Source organism: Arachis ipaensis, chromosome B9, assembly GCF_059453495.1.
Source record: "Arachis ipaensis isolate K30076 ecotype BB chromosome B9, ASM5945349v1, whole genome shotgun sequence".
In the NCBI taxonomy this organism is placed as follows: Eukaryota; Viridiplantae; Streptophyta; class Magnoliopsida; order Fabales; family Fabaceae; genus Arachis; species Arachis ipaensis.
The window spans coordinates 149,974,988-149,996,807 of record NC_142444.1 but is presented as its reverse complement, the minus strand read 5'-3'; the positions used below and the strand labels follow the sequence as shown (position 1 = coordinate 149,996,807).

General features: G+C 36.2%; 2 protein-coding genes and 1 pseudogene across 2 annotated transcripts; 2 read left to right on the top strand and 1 right to left on the bottom strand.

Moving 5' to 3' along the window:
• The first annotated feature begins 464 nt into the window (after positions 1-464).
• Positions 465-1,547, top strand: UPB1 (transcription factor UPBEAT protein). The gene has a single exon (XM_088500175.1). The coding sequence runs from the start codon at positions 967-969 to the stop codon at positions 1,339-1,341; it is 375 nt and encodes a 124-aa protein (XP_088356301.1). The 5' UTR covers positions 465-966; the 3' UTR covers positions 1,342-1,547.
• A 10,079-nt stretch (positions 1,548-11,626) lies between these two features.
• CDPK2 (calcium-dependent protein kinase 2) lies at positions 11,627-15,344 on the top strand. Its single transcript, XM_016319919.3, has 7 exons — positions 11,627-12,517; positions 13,204-13,347; positions 13,488-13,640; positions 13,725-13,840; positions 14,214-14,381; positions 14,513-14,737; positions 14,999-15,344. The coding sequence occupies exons 1-7, from the start codon at positions 11,962-11,964 to the stop codon at positions 15,125-15,127; spliced, it is 1,491 nt and encodes a 496-aa protein (XP_016175405.1). The 5' UTR covers positions 11,627-11,961; the 3' UTR covers positions 15,128-15,344.
• A 329-nt stretch (positions 15,345-15,673) lies between these two features.
• On the bottom strand, positions 15,674-20,075 carry LOC107616359 (uncharacterized; annotated as a pseudogene).
• Positions 20,076-21,820: the final 1,745 nt, after the last annotated feature.

Genomic DNA, 21,820 nt, shown 5'->3' with positions numbered 1-21,820 from the left:
ATGAACAGTTAAAATGTGTGATGTAGGGTAGATTCAAATACCTTAGGGGAGCAGTGGAATGTTTGCTAGATTTCAAATCATAATGATTGTAATAAGTACAATGTATTTGTTTTTGGTCTCAATATACATAAATACACGATAAGTGATTTTTTTTTTTTTGGTGACTACGATAAGTGATTTTTTATATACATATAATATTTTTTGTTTTATTTTATATTAATGTTCCCTGTGATTAGCAGCACCACATTGACACGTATATATATGAAGAAGGTTCTTTTGTTAATTAGCACATTTAAAAGAAGAAAGCATAGGGTTCATGAATGTCAGAGATTATATACCTTATCCCAACATTATGATCCAAAATGTTCCCTTTCTGTTTACACAAGCATTGACAAATAAACAAACGTGCTTGATATAATTTTGCAATGTATTTTTAAGTGTCACATAACATGGTTTCCTTTGAAGAAGCAGGGACCAAGTACCATGAACCCTCACAAACTAGTGTATGTGTTAGTGCCACGTATATTGAGCTGGAATTAGGATAATGAACCGAAACCCCATTTGAAAAGTGTTCAAATCCATTGAATATGGAAAGTTAGAGAGGAATAATCCAGAGTGGCCTTATTATTAGATGGAAAGGTGTTTGTGAAAATGCCTGTGTGAGAGTGAGAGAGTAAATGGGGGAGGGAAATTAAGATTTAAGAATCATGTGGAAGCATGTGGCATTTGGGTTGGAGAACATGCCCAAAGCAACAACACTTAGGTACACCTGTCACTCTCCCATTCCCTTGGAAGCCTCCTTGGAAATTGTGCCATGTGGTCCCCACAAACCCCCTTCCCTTCCCCTAATCCAATCCTTTATAATTAGGCCTCAATCTTAATGCTGCTACACAAACATACACAGCCTTATAAATCTAAATCCTCTCTCTCATTCTTGGTGTCTATTTTTTTGAAAACTAACCTATAATGGGAGTTTCTTCACATCCTTTTTCTTCTCTTGTTTCCCTCTCTTTGAATGATCTTGAAGTACTCAATGATCCATCATATTTGTGGAGCAAGGTGAGTGTCAAGGGTAGGAGGCCAAGAACAAGAACAAGAAGGGTTTTGATGAAGAGGATTGGTGGTTCTAGAAGATCAAGAGGAAGAGGAACCAAATCCAATAATGGGATTCAGAGCAGGGTGAGAACATTGAAGAATCTTATACCAAACAGTGACAATAACATGGGTTTGGATGGACTCTTTAGAGAGACAGCAAATTATATATTGTCTTTGCAAAATAGAGTGAGAGTCATGCAGGTCATGGTTAAGGTTTTAACAGGTTCTGGTGGTGATGATGAGTGATGAATTGATTTTTGTTCTTCAGATTGTAAAGACTAATTAAGTAATTATGGTTCATAGTTATAGAAATTCTATGTTTATTTTTAATGTCATTCTTTGAGTTTTTTAGATCAGTTTTCATGATCATTTTAATGTCTCTAAAGGTGATGAACCAGTATTACTGGTTTTGTTACAATTCTTTGTCCTTTTTTAATATATAATTTTACTTCTCTTAATCAATCCCTCATTTGGGGGATTATTCATTTTTACATAATAGTAATCTTAATAGGTTCCAATCCATATGACTACATGGTAACTAATGAGAGAAAATGAAGTTAAACAAATTTTTAGAAACTAAAATATGGTTAATGTTGTTTGTAAGAAACTATATTGCATCTTATTCAGATGTGAGTTTGATTTTTACTATTAATGTGAAGTCAATTTTATAAATATTCAAAACTTTAGAAATATATAACTTTGTTCTAAAATATAAAAAGAATTTAATTTTAGTGCACGTAAAATAATTTTACATATGCATCTAATTACGTCAGGAAAAATATTTGTCATCTAAATAAACAAATATGATTGAACGACTTTATGAAATAGTTTATAGTGTTCGTGCATCAAAATTAAACTCGTTAGAAACTCAAATAATTCTTACAAAAGATGGACCATGATGTTTACCTATTCAACTAAGTATTTATTGCGTGTAAAGAAGAGGGCAACATCCTATAAGGTGAAGGAAAATGAAGGAGAAGGAGATAATGGTTTAAACATATGCTTTCCATCCACATGATCTGATTTTTTTTTTTTTTTTTCTGTTTTCTTATAATCTAATTCTTCTGCTCTTCATTATTATCCAATATTGAGGCATAGAGTTGAAGCCATTTTGTTAGTTCAATTGGAAGGAACCGTTGAAGCTGTAGTCATGATTATCCTTTAAAACCTTGCCAAGGTGGTTATTCTCATCCATTTGGCAAAGACATGTTCAAATCTAGCTGTAGTCTGGTCTTCATGGTTGACATCATATGGTGCAGGACACCAACCATGTGCTTGTTGGTGCTGGAACCACCGATATCATACATTTCGATTATTTTCTGTAGTCTTTCACATTCATATCTTAATCTTATTAGAAATTTGACTAGTTTCTTTTGAAAAAACTGTAATTATTCTTTTAATAAAGTATGAGAGACAAAGACAATAGAAGGTTGAAAAGTCTAAAATTATTTTATTTTGTATTTTTTAACTATTGTTAGAATAATTGAATATTAATTTTAGATATAATAAATATATAATTATAGATGTCAAATTAAACAAAATAAGTTTAACTTTTTTTTTTAAATTTAATTTTGACTATTCAAATTTAATATCTGATCTGTTATAATTCGGTTGTAATATAAATTGGATATTGATCTTTTAGAATAATAACTTCATTCTTCAGTTACAATTCTTGACTATAATTATTACTAAAATTGTAATTGATCAACAATTACAATCTTGAGTCACTTACATAAAAGTGTCATATTTGCATAGGAGAGATATGCTTTGGAATGCGATCTTAATTCTTATTAAAAAATATAAAATATTTATTTGAGCATTGAAATATTTTTTTGTAGGTATCTACTTTCTATGTTTTTTGATGATTGAGTTATACTCACTACCCTTCAAAAAAAAAAATTACAACATTACAAGTGACAAGCTATATCTTAAAAGTTTATCTACTCAAAAAATATATAAGACCATTCGAAAAACGATGAATTTAATTATTCCTCAACGAATTTAATTTCAATTTTATACATTTATATTATGTATAAACACATAATTTTGAAGTGATAATAAGCATCTTTAAATTTTTGCATTTACTTGCATTAGCAGAAGTGGGTGTATATTGACAGCTCATCAGAACTGAGAACTGAGAACTAAGAAGAAACAAAAACGTAACATAATAATTATCCTTACTCTGTTACCATCAAAATTTACTTGTTGATGCTATATAGATACGTTCTTTCTCTAGCAATGATACCTTTAATTTTTAGCGTACAAAAAGAAATTGGGATGTAGACATAACAACCACTAAACTTGAATCATGCATTAAAATCAAATCCCATCGTACCTTTATTAACTTGTGTATTATGTAATTTTCATCATCTTATCTTGTACTCCAAACTTTTCTAAAAGTACCATCAAAGCATCAATACAAAACAATATTAATTGGTATTTATAACTATTCTATATAGAAATATCACTTTTTTTTTACCTAAGTTGTAAGTAGAGAAATTATAATTCAACATATCTGCTCATAATTCATAAACATATATAAGTTTCAAGTTTCAACCATTAGATGAGACATAAGAGCATTATTTAAAACAAATTCTATGATGATGTTGTATTGTAATAATATCTCATTTGGAAAATACTATAGAAACAGATCCCAAAATATTATTTAAAAAAAATTAAAACCATTATCAGGTTTCTTAACTCAATCCAACAGTATCTCAATATAATAGTCATTATTCTTGCTTTGCTCAAAGGACTCTATCTCAATCCGTACAACAATGGTGGACCAACTTGTAATTCATTAGTCATGTCGTCTATTGTAGAAATAGAAATACATAGCTGTCTACATACAGTGCATTAAAAAGAAAAAGAAAAGGATGAAAAAAAAAAAAGAGAATAATGATATCTGTGCAAGATCCTGATAATGATGATCAAGTTAGAAGACAATAGTGCAACTTTATCCAAAGTATTTTATATTTGAGGATATATTAGCTTTAGCAATTGGATGAGCATGTGTGCCTCGTGTCTTTCAATGTGTGATGCAAATGTTTCATTGTTCTTCTCAAAATGTGAGTATGTGGGTAATTATGCCATCAAAGAAATTGTATTCTAAAATTAATTATTAATATAAAATATATATTAAAATAAATTAAATAATATATATAAATAAATAATAATTAATTTTATTAATTAATTTTAATATATATAAAATATTTTTGATAAAAATTTTCAACTCATTTATAAAATGAATCATGATATTTACAATAAAAATCTGTTACTAAATAAATTATTTATGTAGAATAATATTAAAATATAATATATATATATATATATATATATATATATTAAAATTATATAAAATAATGTATATAAATATATACTAAATAATTTAATAATTATATATTTATATAAATTTTTTGTTTTTATTTATGGGTGTTTTTCATTTGATTTTAAAGGGTACATTCGTACATGTCAATAATTTCATTTAGACCAGAAATCCACATAATCACTATTCCACGAGTGTCTTGTTGACTTATTGTAAGGTTGCACTACTTATGTCTTATGGACTTGACTTATTCTATCTTTCTATTACTATATCGTTTTAATTCAACTTTTTATTTGATATTATCAACAAATGTAAAATTAATTTAAATAATAAGTATTTATTATCATTCTAAGTAAGGGATTTTGAATTTTTTTTTTTGTGTTTAAACAAAAGAGAATGCCAAAGCAAACACCTATCTTAAATCAGAACGGATGATTTGTTGGAGAACATTATTAAATTCTGACCAAATCACATGATTAAAATTACTTCTTACTCTATATCTAGCCATTTAATCCGCCGTTTTATTTGCTTCTCTAGTTATCCAATCGACTTGAACATACCAAGATCATGATAAAAGCTTCTAAATTTTGTGAACTAAATCAACAACTTTAGACGTGTACTCACCACCAAAGTCATGCAAAAGGTGTAGAACGTCTAGACAATCCGTTTCACACACAATGTTTCTCAAATCGCAATTCCAGGCTAAGACAAGCACCTTCCAGATTGCAAAAAACTCACATCTAGTGATAGACTAGGGAGGAGAACTACCAGAACAGTTCGAGATCCAACTCCCATTATAGTCTCTAATAATACAGCTAAAACCAGCTAAACTCAAATTAGGGAATAAACTTGCATCAAAATTAACTTTAAAGCTATTACCTATAGGGAGTTTTCAGCACTAGCGATTCTTGAAGGTGTTGAATGAAGAACACCGGTGCATATAAAGTCTTAGGTTCATAACAATGCTTCTAATAAGGGCAACCACCTTGTGATCCGTCCAAAGATTCCCAATATTGAGAACATCATTACACTTATGTCTCCACAACTACCACACTCTGACCCCAAAAAATACCTCATTACCAGGCACGACTTTTCTAAACCAAGCCTTAACGGAGGTGCCTTCAAACGAGTCAATAAAGTGAGGGTCTAACATATGCCAAAGACTCTTGGATTTAACACAGTCTCGCAGGCAATGTTCAATTATCTCCTGAGCCGTATTGCATCTCTGGCACAAATTCGAACTTACTAAGAAGCGCCAAATTAGCACAGTATGTATCTCTTACACCCAAATCATCCGCCTTTTTGGGAGTAATAGCTACTTCTCACTTAACCAATGGCAACCCTCTCCCATTATTATGGCCTTTCCATAAGAACCGTCGCATCAGTGAATCAATCTTTTCACATGCATACTTTGAAAGGAGAGTAACCTGCATATTGTAGACCGTAATAGAAGCCATTACCGACTTAACCAAACAAAGTCTTCCTACCTTATTCAGCAGACATCCCTTCCAACTAGAAAGCTTGTTCTGAATTTTCTCAATGACTTATTGAGCCGTCCTCTTGGAAGACCTTTCATGCCCAGTACCTTCTCAAGTCTTGACAAAAACGAATGCTAGAGACTACCGAGAGTATCTCCTTCCTTCTCACAGAAATATTCTTTGAACATTGAGCCCTAGACTTACTAAGAATCAGTCGCATGCCTGATGCTTTGGAGAATAAGTCCATGCATTTCATAACCTCCTCTACCTGAGCTTTTGTAGCTTTACAGAACAACAGTAGATCATCAGCAAACATCAAATGAAATATTTTCGGGCCATATCTAAAAATTGACACAGAATCCACGATCCTTGAGAAACTCGATGGACAATAAAACAAGCAAGACACTCCATACAAAGCTCAAAAGGATAAGGGGATATAGGATCCCCTTGTCTCAAATCCCTCTGGGAGTTAAAGCTCTGGAGTTTATCACCGTTCCACAAAATAGACAAAGAAGACGACATCACACAAGCCATAATAAGATGAATAGTAGCCTTCGAAAAGCCAAACTGAACCAAAGAAGCTTCAAGAAATCTCCAGTTCACCCTATCATACGTCTTCTCCAAATCAATCTTAAAGGCCATAGTTGTAACACCCTACCACACAAAGCTTTACGCTTAAGCCGTAAAATAGAGGTGGTGTGGTATTACGACCTCTAAAATAAAATATATGCATAATAGTATCTGAAAGAGAGTAATATACGAGGAGTCTTGAAAAGCAGGTAAAACAAATTCGCAAAATAAAAAGCACAACGCTCAGGAAACGAGATTACTTGCGTGCTAAGAAACCTTAAAGATCATAGGTGTAACTAAATAAAAGAGAGAATAAAGAGACAAGGATACAGAATAACTAGCTCCTAACTCAGCCTGTGAAGCCAAGGCTGGCCGGAGAATATTTACATACATATATACATATCCCCAAAATTTCCAAGAAACAAGATAAAACCTTAGCTCTCCTTAAACCTCTAAGAGGGACAAAATAAACAAGTTTCTTGGAGAGAAAGCTAAATACATATATACATAAGCTACATAACAAAAGAACCCAGAACCGCTCCGCTTCAGGAATCCAGATGCCTAGCGAGGTGCCTCTCGACCTGCATCTGAAAACAACAACACAGTATGGCTCCGATTCTCAGCATGGTAAAGGTGCCACACACATAATATGTAAGGTCTTGGGAATGCCTGAGGTAATCCTAGAACGCCAACACTCAGTTTTAAAACTTAGATTCTAAACAGAAGCCATAAAAAAGGTAGGTGTTATAAGAAATTCTAAACTTACTTACTTAAACCAAATTTTATCACCAAACCGGTCCACCTTTCCTCCTCTCCTCCATCACCAATGATTTAGCAGCGACAGACAACTAAATAATTTCAAGCACAAGTAGAAAACAAGTAGTGTATGTAGAAAATATAACAATTAGCATAATATATATTCAGTTAGACAATCCCAAGTAATGCATAGTAGACAAAACAAACAGAATGCACATGATATATGCCTGTCCTATGCCTGATGAGACTCATCTGTCGGTTATCCAGCCAACCTAACAAGTTCGAAACCCTTAGATTGTCTCTTGTCGCGCATCCCCATGAGTCTATGCATAGTTTTTCTCATTTCATTCATAATTCATACATTCATTCATTCATATATAACTTACTCAATGGGAGATATCCATTCCCGAGAATTTATATGTGTCCAGTCACCCTTACGACGTAGGGTCAACAGAGTATCGAGTTTCAACCTGGAACACGTGGTGGCAAGCCACGATTCTATTACCTAAGGAAACTTGTATCTCAGATATCATTAAATTCATAAGCCGCATAATATTCATAACTATTCATATTCATTATATAATCATACATCATAGCCATGGTATCATAACTTCTTTTAACCTTCACATCATTCTCTTATAATTCATCATGTTTACCCATTTTCTTCATCCCCAAGTCACCTTAATTTCCTAGCTTCAACTAACTACTAGGCTTAGTATATATTTTATAACTAAAATGATGAGAATGGAGGTTTAGAAATCTGAAATTTGATTTAAAAACACAAAATCCAGTTTTGCAGAAAACAGGGGCCACGCGTACGCGTAGGTATGCGTTTAGGCCAAGACGCGTACGCATCCCCTGATTACATGTACACATATGCGCCAGGCAGTAGCGCATGGTCGCGCATGAGGATCTTGCGTACGCATGAACCTCAAGTCACGCATACGCATAGGCTCGTTCGCGCACGAATGCGCAAGAGGCAGTAGCTACTTATGCGAATAAAGGTTATGCGTACATGAAAGTCTCATGTCACGCGTACGCGTGGGCGTACGTTTTTCCAAAAAATTTACCAAGTCTGAAATCTGTAGATTTGCCATTTTAAACCTCAAACTTCCGACGCGTATAACTTTTCCATTTTAAATCATTTTTCCTCCGTTCTTTAAACGGCGTAAACTTCACGAACTCAATTTTCATAAAAAATAAGTTTGAAATCATTTGGAGGTCTGGAAGCCAAGTTATGAGTCACTAAATTTTGTCCAAAAACCAACTTTCACAAAAACCTCAAAACCTCATTTTCTCTTTAAAACTCTTTCCGACCCAACTCATCATATCTATAATCATCAATATAACACACTTTTGACAATATCACAATAATCTCTACAATACTATCATTTCTCAATTCAATAACATCTCACTTCAACCTAAACTTCACAAGTTTATCGACAAACATCAACATACCAACTTATATATATACATATTGCCAGGGTCACAAGTTCTTTAAACATCATCACATCATCATTCATCATTCCAATACCAACAAAACTAAGTGAACACTATACATGCTCAAACCATATCATTATTACTAAACATCCAATACACATAATCATTCCAGCTTATCCTATGGTTCTCTAGCCTAAGTTTTCACACGACATTATATATTATATACGCGAAACCTAAACCATACCTTGGCCGATTTTCGTGTATACCCCGAGACACCACCAAGGCACCCAAAGCAACCTTCAAGGTTCAAAATCTTCAAGGCAAGGCTTCCCAAACTCCACCAAGCATCCAATGTGCTCAATCAACTACAATATACACTTATACAAGCCTAATTCACATAGTTCACACCCAAATTCAATATCCAAATCCACATAAGCTAGAATTTGAAAAATTTTGAGAGTTCTCACCTTATATATGTCTTGATTAAACAAGAACCCACAAGCTCCTCAAGCTAGTTTGAGCCTAAACATCAAGACACCGAATTTCAATAACCAAAACGCCAAAATTTCAAAATTTTAAGAGACTGAGAGGCTGGGATAAGTGGTATGACTTATCTATGAAATTGATTTGATAGAATTGTAGAGCTCGACGCACTGGACGCATAGTCACAAATGGTGCGGCGATTGGAGTTTGGATGAAGAAGTTATGGTAGTTTGTTGTGGAGGTTAGGGTTTTGAATGCTCTCCTCTTCCCCTTCCAACAATGGCAGCGTGGATGAAAAGAGAAGGGGAAAGGAAGCTATGTCTTCTTTAAGTGATGGGTCCGGTTGGACTCATAGGCCCAATTTGGGCCCAATCTGACCGATTCGGTCCATTCGACCTAATCTTGGGTCAAATTCTTTGAAATTAGTGTCAAAATTTTCGTTTTAAAGAGCTTTATCCTATTTTAATATAAGATTTTCATTTCTAATCTTCCTTATTAAAATTTAATTTATTGACTAATTATTTACTAATTTAGCAAAGTTTACAATAGTCCCTTTCCTAGACTTAGTGTTCTTCATGAAACTCATAATTTTCTGCACAATAATGTTCTCGGTAGTACCTCTTCTCGGGATAAAACCACCCTGAAGTGGGCCAATGATCTCCGAAAGAAAGGGTCTAACCCTGCTCACCAGCACTTTCGTAATGATTTTGTAAAGAACATTACATAAACTGATGGGGTGAAAATCTCTTAAGGAAGTAGGAAATTTAACTTTAGAAATCAGAATAATATATGTCTCGAAAATTACAACATTTAGAATCTCTCCCTCAAAGGCTCTCTTGACTAAATTCCACACATCATAGCTCAAAGAGTTCCAAAACTCCTTATAAAAAAGAGTTTGAAAACCATCTGGTTTTGAAACTTTAAAAGAATTCATGGTCTTACAATTCTTTTCACTTCTTCCAACCTCACCGATTCAACTAACCTTTGACAGGCCTCATTATTAAGGGAAGGACTAGAGAATTCTTTCATAGAATTTATATCAATATTCTCTCTTGTCGAAAAGAGCTTTTGGAAGAAGGAGTTCGTTTTTTTCTCTAACTTTTACTGCTCTGTAGCTCAAGTTCCGTCTTCCAGAAATAGTCCATGAATCTTGTTCTGCTTTTGCCTGATGATTGTTTGCAAGTGAAAAAATTTAATGTTTCTGTCACTACATCGAACCCACTGCTCTCTCGATTTTTATTACTACATAAGCTCTTCTTGGAGAAGGATAGTATTTTGCTCATCATGAATACCTTGTTCTTTCACCCTGAACTTCGGATCCTCCATACTCTCAAGAAAAATCTGAACATCATTCAATTGCCTCTCCAACTTTTTTTTTAACAAACACATTACCAAAGATTTTCTTATTGAAAAGAGGAGCATCCTTGTGCACCTCGATCAAACTTCTAACAACATCAGAGGTCCCTTTATTCCCAGTTGCACGAACAACATTGCTAAAAAGCGGATGAGTCATCCAAGCAGCTTGAAATCTAAATGGTCTCAAACCCCTCTTGGCTTTTATAGTCGGTGTACATTTGACGAGCAAAGAACAGTGATTAGAATGAAGACGGGTCAAAACCTCATTATAAGTCTCAGGAAATAACAATCGCCACTCCTGATTAACAACAGCTCTATCCAATTTTTTCGCAATCTGCAAACCCCCTCTAACCCTTCTGTACCAAGCAAAACTTCTTTCAATAGCCCCATATCAAACAAACGATAATTTGCTAGAGTCTCCACAAAAACTTCTGCCCTAGCTTGACTGAAAACACCCCCTCTAACCTCACTCTACATTAAAATCTCATTAAAGTCCCTTATTACAATCCAGGGACCTGAATCATATTTAAAATCCTGAACAAATTATTTCATAGACCCATTCGCCTATGAACATGTGGATTAGCATATATAGCACTATAATAACTAGAAATATTGTCCACAGATATTTCAAAATTAATACATTGTTCAACCATATCTACTATTCTAACAGTTTGCATAAAATTAGAGCACAACACTCAAATTAAAGAGATTTTGAATTTAAATTTTAGAGATAATAATTTTTTTTTGAATATATTAAATATTTTTTCTTTAAAAAATTATATTCCAAATTTTTCATAATCTCTTTTAATTTTTTAATTTATTTGTATTACAAATTTTATTTAGATATATTAAATTATCAATAGTTTCAAAAATAAAAAGTCAATTATTATAAAAAAAAGTATTAATTTTTTAATTTAAAAAGGTACGTACATTTTTTTTTCATTTGGTATTTAAGAAATTCTTAACATATTATTTTATTACTTTAGTAAAATAATATCCTAATGTAATTTTATTTTTTTGAAAAAAAATACAGTTTCGGTATTATTTAACCCATGTTCTCATTTATATACTAACCAAAAGAAAATTATTTCATCAATATGACTATAAAAAAAATGAAAAGACCATTATAATTTTCAATAATAATCCTTCAAAAAAAAAGGGGACAAACAAATCCAAAACATGAATAATTATAGCCTTGACAATTGTTGCACTGAAATTAAAAAGAAAAATAAATGGTGGCCATTTGAAGGCTAATATAGCATAGCACCAACAACACACCACAAACAAGAAAATCTTGCATTTGTGTGAAACACAGTTCACAGAGAAAGAGAGATAGAAGGAAAGAAAGAGAAGAGAAAAGAGAACCAAAAAAAGAGAGAGAAAAGAGGGTAAAGTTACAATCTTTATCTGTTTTGATCACACCCCATTAGAGTTTTTTCTTTCATTTTTTCTTCTGAGATGCAGAAGCATAATAATCCTGCAGCAAAACCATGTTCGAAAGGCAGTAACACTGTGCTGCCACATCAAACCCCAAGATTAAGGGACCACTACCTCCTTGGGAAGAAGCTTGGTCAGGGGCAATTTGGTACAACATATCTCTGCACACAGAAATCCACAGGGAAGCTCTATGCCTGCAAATCAATCCCAAAGAGGAAGCTTCTTTGCCAAGAAGACTATGAAGATGTGTGGAGGGAGATTCAGATCATGCACCATTTGTCAGAGCATCCAAATGTGGTGCAGATTCAAGGGACCTATGAGGATTCTGTGTTTGTGCACATTGTCATGGAGCTTTGTGCAGGGGGTGAGCTCTTTGATAGGATCATACAGAAGGGGCATTACAGTGAGAGAGAGGCTGTGAAGTTGATAAAGACCATTGTTGGTGTTGTTGAGGCTTGTCACTCTCTTGGTGTCATGCATAGGGACCTCAAGCCTGAGAATTTTCTCTTTGATACGCCTAATGAAGATGCTAAGATGAAGGCCACTGATTTTGGCCTCTCTGTCTTCTACAAGCCAGGTTGGTTTGTGAGTTCTTTCTTACAGCCCACCAAATGTTTGTTTTAATGATTGTGTGATTGGAAGATTCGATCTTTATTGTTTATTGTTTGGAAATGAATTGTGGGAGATTGTTTTTTATTCTGTTGCATGTTATCATTGCTTTATTATTCTGTGTTCTACAAGCGAGGTTCGTTCATTCATGATTCTAAATTATTGTGAGACTGAAAGATTCAGTCTTTGTTGGTTGTTATTGGAAATGAATTGTGGAATTGTTTTGGTTTATTACTCTGTGTTCTGCTAGCCAGGTTCATTCATGAGAGAATTGTGACGTGTGTGACATTCCCATGCTTTCTATGATCATTGTGAGATTGAAAGATTCAATATGTATAGTTGTTACCTGTTATTGTAATTGATTTCACAATATTGATGATCGTTCCTTTGTGTCAAAATCATGGAATGCTATAGTCTTTCATTTGCTTTTTTTTTTTTTTTTCTGGATTTAGTGTGGTCTTAATTCCTTAAACCTAGCTAACTGATGTATTCATAGGGTGGGACTGATTGTATTGTCCACAAGGAGCATGAATTTTTAAATATCATCAATGTTCTTCATCACAAAGCATCTATGTGTTTTTTTCTCATTTGGAACATGGATTTTTCCTCGTATGACCTATCATTAGATTTTATTTGTTTTATTTCTCTCTGCAGGACAGTCTTTCCACGATGTAGTTGGAAGTCCCTATTATGTTGCCCCTGAGGTGTTGTGCAAGCAATATGGACCCGAAGTGGATGTATGGAGTGCTGGTGTTATCCTTTACATCTTATTGAGTGGAGTTCCACCTTTCTGGGCCGGTAATTATCTTAATGTGTATTGTGATTTCTCGTTGAATTGCAACTGTTTAGTGTTTCTTCGCTGTATATTGTAATGTTTAGCCATCTAATTGTTATATTCTTTATTCCTGAGCTGAATGCACTTCTTCTATTATCTGCAGAAACTGAGTCTGGAATTTTCAAACAGATTTTACATGGGGAACTGGATTTTGTATCTGAACCGTGGCCAAGTATCTCAGAAGGTGCTCAAGATTTGGTAAAAAGGATGCTGGATAGGGACGCCAAGAAAAGAATTACGGCTCATGAAGTCTTATGTGAGTTCTTTTGGTATTAGTTGCGACTGTATTTTCATGTTCTGCTGGTGAATGATCTAAACACATATGAATTTGTGTAATCAGGCCATCCTTGGATTGCTGATGAGGAAAATGCACCTGACAAACCTTTGGATTCCGCTGTTTTGACACGACTGAAGCATTTCTCAGCAATGAATAAACTTAAGAAGATGGCACTGCGTGTATGTTGGACATTCACCTTTTCACTTTTCCATTTGATTTCAATATCGATATTGATTTTGTCTAAACTTTATTCTACTAATCTACTGAATGATACAAGTTCATAATGGTTCATGGCTTCAGAGCTGTATGGTAATTTATATCAGTTATTATTTATATTCAAATTTCACATACAAAACTTCCAATATCTATGTGATCTTTATGTGTAGTAATATTTCTGTTTTGTTCCAGCAAGTGATGATGAAATCAGTGATAATTTATTTGGATCATATGTAATTCATAATGATATAAAATTTTATATGCTCTATCCAGTAGATGTTCATTTAGATAAGGTGATCGATCATGTTTAGTTTAACTTTGAAAAGTTCCTTCCAGGTCATAGCTGAAAGACTTTCCGAGGAAGAAATAGGTGGGTTGAAGGAGCTATTTAAAATGATCGACACGGACAACAGTGGGACAATAACATTTGAGGAACTCAAGGATGGTTTGAAAGGTGTTGGCTCCAATCTCATGGAATCTGAAATTAAATCCCTCATGGAAGCGGTATGGAGATATTTCATTATCATAGAAGTGATATTAAGGTTTAATAGTATGTCGCATCGGTTCATAGTTTTTTTCTTTGGCTTTGTGTTGAGTTGGGTGACCATTTTGCTGTCCCTTGTAAATCTTGGCAGGCTGACATAGACAACAGCGGAACAATAGATTACGGCGAATTTCTTGCTGCTACACTGCACTTGAATAAGATGGAAAGAGAGGAGAATTTGGTCGCGGCTTTCGCCTACTTCGATAAAGATGGTAGTGGTTACATTACCATTGATGAGCTTCAACAGGCTTGTAAAGACTTCGGCCTAGGCGAGGTACATCTCGACGAAATGATCCAAGAGATTGATCAAGACAATGTAAGTTTCCAATTACAATTTATGAAGTTAATGGTATCTAGTTCTAAGATTTGTGAAAGCGAAATCCATTCTTGCTCTCTTCTAGGATCGTGTTGGATGCTTCGTTCATGATTTTAGACACCTCTAATTATTTGTACCGAATATCATATCGTATCAGTATCAGTGCTTCATAGATTAAAGTCCTAATTTAGATACTTTATCTTACAATGTGTGGAGTATAATGTGTTGTGATTCAAATTGTGTTGTTGTTGTGATGTTTAGGATGGCAGAATTGATTATGGGGAGTTTGTAGCTATGATGAAAAAGGGTGATCCAGATATGGGGAGGAGCAGAACCCTGAAAGGCAATTTGAACTTCAATATTGCAGATGCATTTGCAGTGAAAGAATAGACTTCTTGAGAATGCTAACTCAACTACTAATAATCTTTTTGTACAGTTAGGAAACATGAATATGGTAGAAGAGAAAAGGGAAAAAAAAAAAAAAAGAAAGAAAAACCTTAGTCAATTTTATAGAGCTACATCATCATCATTATAAATCTGTTCTATGTGTATTTGAACTTTGTTTATTTTCTTCACCCTATGGTTTATTCCATTTGCTTCCCTTTGTTAACATCCGGTGAAATTGAATATATTTCATGAATTTTTAATTTACAATGTTTTTAACAAAGAAAAAGGAAACAATTAGTTGAATGGCATCGCTAAAAAGGCTAAAAAGATTAACTAATAGGTGTTTTCAAAATAGAGTAAATAGCCGTTTCTAACATGAAAGATTCGAAAACCAAACCGACAAAACTGACCATGAAAAATTAAAATTAAAATTATATCCATGTAACATAAGATTCGAAAACCAAACCGACGGACCATGAAAAATTAAAATTAAAATTATATCCATGTAACATAAGTTTCGTTTGACAAAAATGACTAATAATTAATTTTTTATTGATAATTCCATAAATACCCTCTTCTTTCCTCTTCCTTCCTCATCTTCCTTTCATCAATCAAACTCAACCTGAATTTCTTCACATCTTCCACAGCAATGCTTCTAAACAACCCAACATCAAACACCATGTGATATCCACATGATTTGAGAATTGAGGTCCCCAGGCCCATCATGCAGCATAGCAAACCCAGACAGATAAGTCCCCATGCCGAATCCACCACTGCTGCGCCTTTTTAGAATTTTCGCCTCAGCTTCCCTTATCAACTGCCTCACGTTCCCATTTCTTGGATCCTACAAGTACCCCATGCTCGCGCTCAGATCCAACGATCCCATTTGGATGCAATCAATGCCATCAACGGCTGAAATCTCACCAATGTTTTTCACTCCCTCAACGGACTCAACCTGGCACATAATCAACATCTCTTCTTGGTAACTACCAAGGTAACCTTTATCTATGTCGTAACCGGAAGCCCGGACGACGGAGTGAGCCGAGCCACGGATCCCAATGGGAGGGATCTGGCAGAACGACACGATGGAATCGATCATTAGAAACATGATCTCCTGTGAGCCTAAGCCAAGGAATTTCTTAGTCCAAGTGGCGGAGCTCTCAGAAACGCGGAGAATTGCGGCGGTGCCAGTGGCTGCGAAAGCGTGGAGACAGGGGAGCGCGTCGGAGATTCCGCCGTGGCCGTGCTCCATGTTGATGGCGACGAAGTCGTAGCCTACAAGTCGGCGATTTCGGCGAGTGTTGGAGAGAAGGAGAAGAGGAAGAGGCCGTAGAGTGTGTCGTCATTTTGGAGGCGTGACTTGAGATTTTTGGGAAGACAATGCGGCAGTTGTGTTCACAACAAAAAAAAGCTGAGATGGCAGAGGAGACATCGCCGACGTAGGATTTGTGAATACACGGAGTGTCGGATCTGGTGGTGGTGAGGGTTTTGAGGGGTTTGGGTTTGAATGCAGATATGAAGGGATGAGGATTGAATGGGGCTTTGGGTTAGTTTGGGAGAAGAGAGGAGAGGAATGCAGTAGTTGTTGGCAAGATGTAGATGTTTGGAAAAAGTGGGAATAGAGTAGATCTGGTGGAACAATGAATTTACAGTGGAGTAAATAATGGTTATAGAAGGAAGATGAAGAAGGAAGAGGAAAGGAGGAGGGTATTTATGGAATTACCAACAAAAATTTAACTGCAATTGGTCACGGGACAATCCTCTTTTTTAGCTTCCGTTTCGACTGAGACCAAGCTAAGTAGTTTCTTCCATCCAACTTCACAGTAGTGATCATCAAACTGGAGTGGTCACTCAGCCTGCTTCTCCGGAAGAACGAATGTTTTCGGTAGTAATAGTAAGAAAAAGCGCTAGGAGAAGGCCTTTCGATTTGAGTATTAGAAATAGAATGCGCTTCGGACTCTTCCTTCTTTCCTGGACTGAATTCAACGGCTTATGGCTGCCATGTGCCAAAATTGATACTTGAAGGCCTTGCATTGAATTGGACTTGGTCTACTAATCATCCATCCAGCTTCTGCGACCTTTGAGTCGGCGATACAAATATCGTCGCCAAGGATAGCATACTTATAAAGTCTAAATTACCTAAAAGTCCCGATCTAGCCCTGATCTAAGGTGAAAAGAGTTAATAAATAATTTAAATAATAATAAATAGAAAATTTCCCTAACATGGAAATCTATTTCATTCTTCAGTCCCGCTCTCGTCGTACCCGAAACCCGAACCATACAACAGAATAGGCTTCATGCCAACTCGGAAGAGAAGGAACTGATAACATTCGAGATTATACAGGATTATACACTTGGCCTACGTTCGTAGCTTCCGAGTGGGAGATTGGCTCCGAGTGTAGATAGGGTAAAATCCGCAGGAGGGCAATTCAAAAGTCGGAGACGGTTTTTTACTAATGAATCGATATTCAAACTCCCAGCCATGTTCCCGCTCGGTTTAAAGTCTATTTCGTAGCGACTGCCGTTAAGAATTAACCGAATTGAAGCTATAGCATCATCATTAGCTGGAATCGAAATATCCGGAAGCCCTCATTTATTTGATGAAATATCCGTCGTATGCTCGACATTGGTTGCCCTGGTCCCGGAGCACTCCTATGGCCGATCTGTCACCCAACCCACTAAAAAACATCAAACTAGGGTTAGCACTTTAGGAAATCCCATGATAGTTATATCCATTGGTGTGTACTATAGCGAGGAGTTAAAGTATGCAAAAAGACTCAGATACCGAGTACATGGTACGAATCCCGAGTTTCCTCTTACCGTTGTAGGCTCTAGCTATTCTCATCTTATGAACCCTTATATGATCCCTTTTTAGGGTCAGATCAATAGAGAAGTCAGGCGTGAAGTTCGAAAGGGCTTAGAAGCATAGAACTCACTTGACTGAAACTGAAAGTAGGAAAGATCTCTATCCAGATTTTATAGAATTCTATTGGTTCTAGTCCGATTATTTCATTTATTAAATCTTAACGTCGCTAGGTCAATTCATGCTTCGACGCACTCCCACCTCATGTTTTCGACAGAGTGTTGTGAGGTCGGGTACCCCGGTCTACTGTACTAATATGTGTAGGTCCCCGAGGCGTAACCAAACTTCGGCACCGCTGAGGTAAGGATCCCGAATTAATGGCCTACCAATGATAGAGGAAGGCTTACCTCGGACCAGACGTAACAAAACTAGGTTTTGGAAGATATGGCACTCAAAGTTGTAGAGCTGGTCGTCTTTCATATCGAGCCATTGAAGCAGCGCCAGCTAGAAAACAATTGATACAGTTGGATCGGGTCAAAGAGACCGGAACTGGTAAGCGATCGTGAGGTCGCCGATCACCTCCATAGGCAATCGTCCGCCGTCTTGTACTGATCCCCTTCGGCAACTCGGCCTTTTGACGGTGATTATTCGTCTACTCGACTCCAGCAGGCAATCAATCGGTGGTAACTCTGAAGACTATGGTTAGCCTAAGAGTTTAAGTATGATTGATTAACCTGTGCAGTTGTGCTAGTTGGTTGCTAGTACACCTGTCCTTAGAACGCGGAGCCGTATGACGCGAGAGTCTCACGTACGGTTCCTTTGAGAAGGGTGAAAAAAGCCAATTTAGATCAATTTAGATGAATAAACGTATTTTCAACAGATATATTGATATATATCTTCTTGGTTGACACCAATATATGCCTCGTGTTATACTGTTGAATAACAAGCCCTCAATTATCTAGTTAGAGAGAATTCGTGTGCAGTTGACTTGCTCTCTTCTATCCTTGTTCATCTACTGTACCATGTCCCTGAGATTTGATAAAAGAAAGGTGCATTAGCGGTTAATACGTTGTAATTTGATAAGTTATTAGGAATATGACTCGGTAAGCTACGTGTCCGGTGCCAGGTCATCGAAAGGGACTTCGGTCCCCCAAACTTACTTACTTACTCGTGGCAACCTTCCGGCCGCCCAACAACCTATAACGCTAGTCACTACTCCCACTGGGGCTAGGAAGTAAGCCCCACAACTTATCAATATCTCAAATCAATGATGGATTCTACTTTCTGCATATCATTCTATATTCGGCCCGCCTCAAACAAAATGATAAAAAAGCGAATACAGGCCTAGATCGTTTGTACAGACAGACTTTTAGGGTGCTAAGTTAGAAGAGCTTCTATTGGTGACATGGCTTCAGTCACTGGGTCCAACCCAGAACATCAAGGGCTTTCCTCTGTAGGGATATCAGATAAGTAGCGCTGTTATGGCATACCCTGTACTAGCGGAAGCGTACTTAGCATCATTTCCAGCATTTCCTACAAGTCGTGGTAGGTATCGACTGAGAGAATCCCTTGCTATATCCCCGCGTTCTTGCACGGCTCGTTCTTCGAGCTCTACTTCAAGGTTCAAGGCCCTACCTAAATCAATTCCCTTACTTGAATCGATACGCTTACCGGACTTCCATTTCTGTATTTCGAGCTATTCAATTGATTTTGTTGCAGACTATTCCCCCGGCCATGGCTTCAGTCACTGGGTCCAACCCAGAACATCAAGGGCTTTCCTCTGTAGGGATATCAGATAAGTAGCGCTGGATCCGATCCAATGCAATCCATTTGTCTCTCGAGGACCATCTCAACCTCAACTTTTGGAATTTTCTGATTGATTAGAAAGACCAACCCCGGCCCTAGTGAGCGAAAATCTCATACATAAGAGAAGAAAGCTGCTGGCAGAGGGTGGAGGAGTGCTAAACATTCGTGGATGGATCGAGTGAAGTGTACTGATTCCTTTTCACAAACAAGGAAAACATAGAAAACTCAAAATATTTTTTTTATTCTTCACGTCCTGGATTACCTTTCAAAAAGCAGTCTACACAAAATTACCTCTTTGATGCTAAGAACATCTGGTTCACCGGTACTACCAAAGAGTCTCATGCTTACGTTACTACTGTTACTGAAGGTTTTCTTATCTTGGACCACCGAAGTCTGCATTTCTTGCAAGTTCTTCTCCTGACGGGGTCAACATCCTTCCGAGAGGACCGCTCTAGTTGTTGAAGAAATGTGGTCAATATCACGAAGAAAAAAGAGAGACCGTCTATACTTTGACTTTCCCATCCTCCTGGAGAAGTCACCGAAGGCGAAGACCATCGGCTTGATGGTAGCAAAAGAGGACCATTCCTATCTACCTACCCCGTAGAAGATAAGATGGACGCGGTCAGCGCCGATAGCTTTGGCTTGTATTCCTATGTATAGGTAGAATAGGTATAGGAAATGACTTCGTAGGTCGAGTAGATTCAAGTCCGGTTATTTTTGTCGTATAAAATTTATCTTATATGGATATAACATTAGTTTTAATTTTTTATGGTCAGTTTTGTCACCATATAAATCTTTCATGGTTAGAAATGGCTATTTACTCTTTCGAAATAGGAAAAGTATATGGAACCAACTGAATGGAACAATATAGTTAATTATAATTAATTTAATTTTATTAATTTATAATTTAAATTGTTTTTTAAATTATTGTTGACAACATACAAAACATGAGGGAAGATACGATAGTCATAGGAGAGAATCACGGAAACAGATGCGCTGAGCATTCAGTTTCACTACCCTGGGTTACCCTTTCCAACTAGCGCCATCATTCTTTTTCTCTCCCCCAAGAAGCATAGCCGCCTACCTCCTCCACCGTCTTCACCCAATCACTCAAGCTGTGTCGCCGTCGTCACTCCTCAACCGTGGGGGCCGCTTTTCATTCACTAAGAAGCCGCCGTTGGTGCAACACGTCCCCGGATGCCTTGCATGCATGTCACATTGATCATCATCACTTGCTTGAGACCGTCGACATCAAATGATATAAATCGGGGCTCCGTCCTTGCTTTTCCTCGGTGAGTGCCGCTTTTACTCTAAAAAGAAGAAGTGGCCGTCGCGGCGCAAATATTCGGGAAAAAAAATTCTCCATGGAACACTCACTTCCGGAAGGGGAACCGAATAGCACAGTGATCAATGCTAGTGAAGGCAATGATGAATTGAATGACGATAGCGTTGTTAATCAAGAGGGTTCCTTGGTATGTTGTATGTTGTATATGTTAGTCTTGAATTGCATGATGTTATATGAGAACCTGAAGTGTGAATGCCTATAACTCTATCAGGAGGCCATGGATAGACTAAGGCATGTATATTGATTTTTTCTTACCTAGGCATCTGTCTTCTTCCGTTGTCTCCACCCCTTGGCTGTCTTTCTAGTGCTTTCTAGTGGCTGTACAAACATCAAAGGCAACATCAGAAGAGTTCTCAATAAAACATGGTTGATGATGCAACATGAAACTCACATCAATTAATACCATATCAAACCAACATTCGAAGTAGTAATTCTAACTACAGAAACATCCATTCGCTAGTTATAGCAATTCAGCAATATCCAACAAAGTGGTTCCTGAAGCTAATCATAGATTACAAAACAAGAATAAACCATTTCAAATTCTATATTCTAGGTATCTAATAAACACCAAGAGATGTAGTAACACCACCAACAAATATTGGCGAAGACATCAAATTTACTTGCTGGTTGTTTATAAAATCAGTTCAGACCCAATCTTAGTTCGAAAATAAATCACAATTATTGTTCTTTTAATTAGCTTGAGTGACTAATATTTCAATATACATATTCTTAATTTATTAAG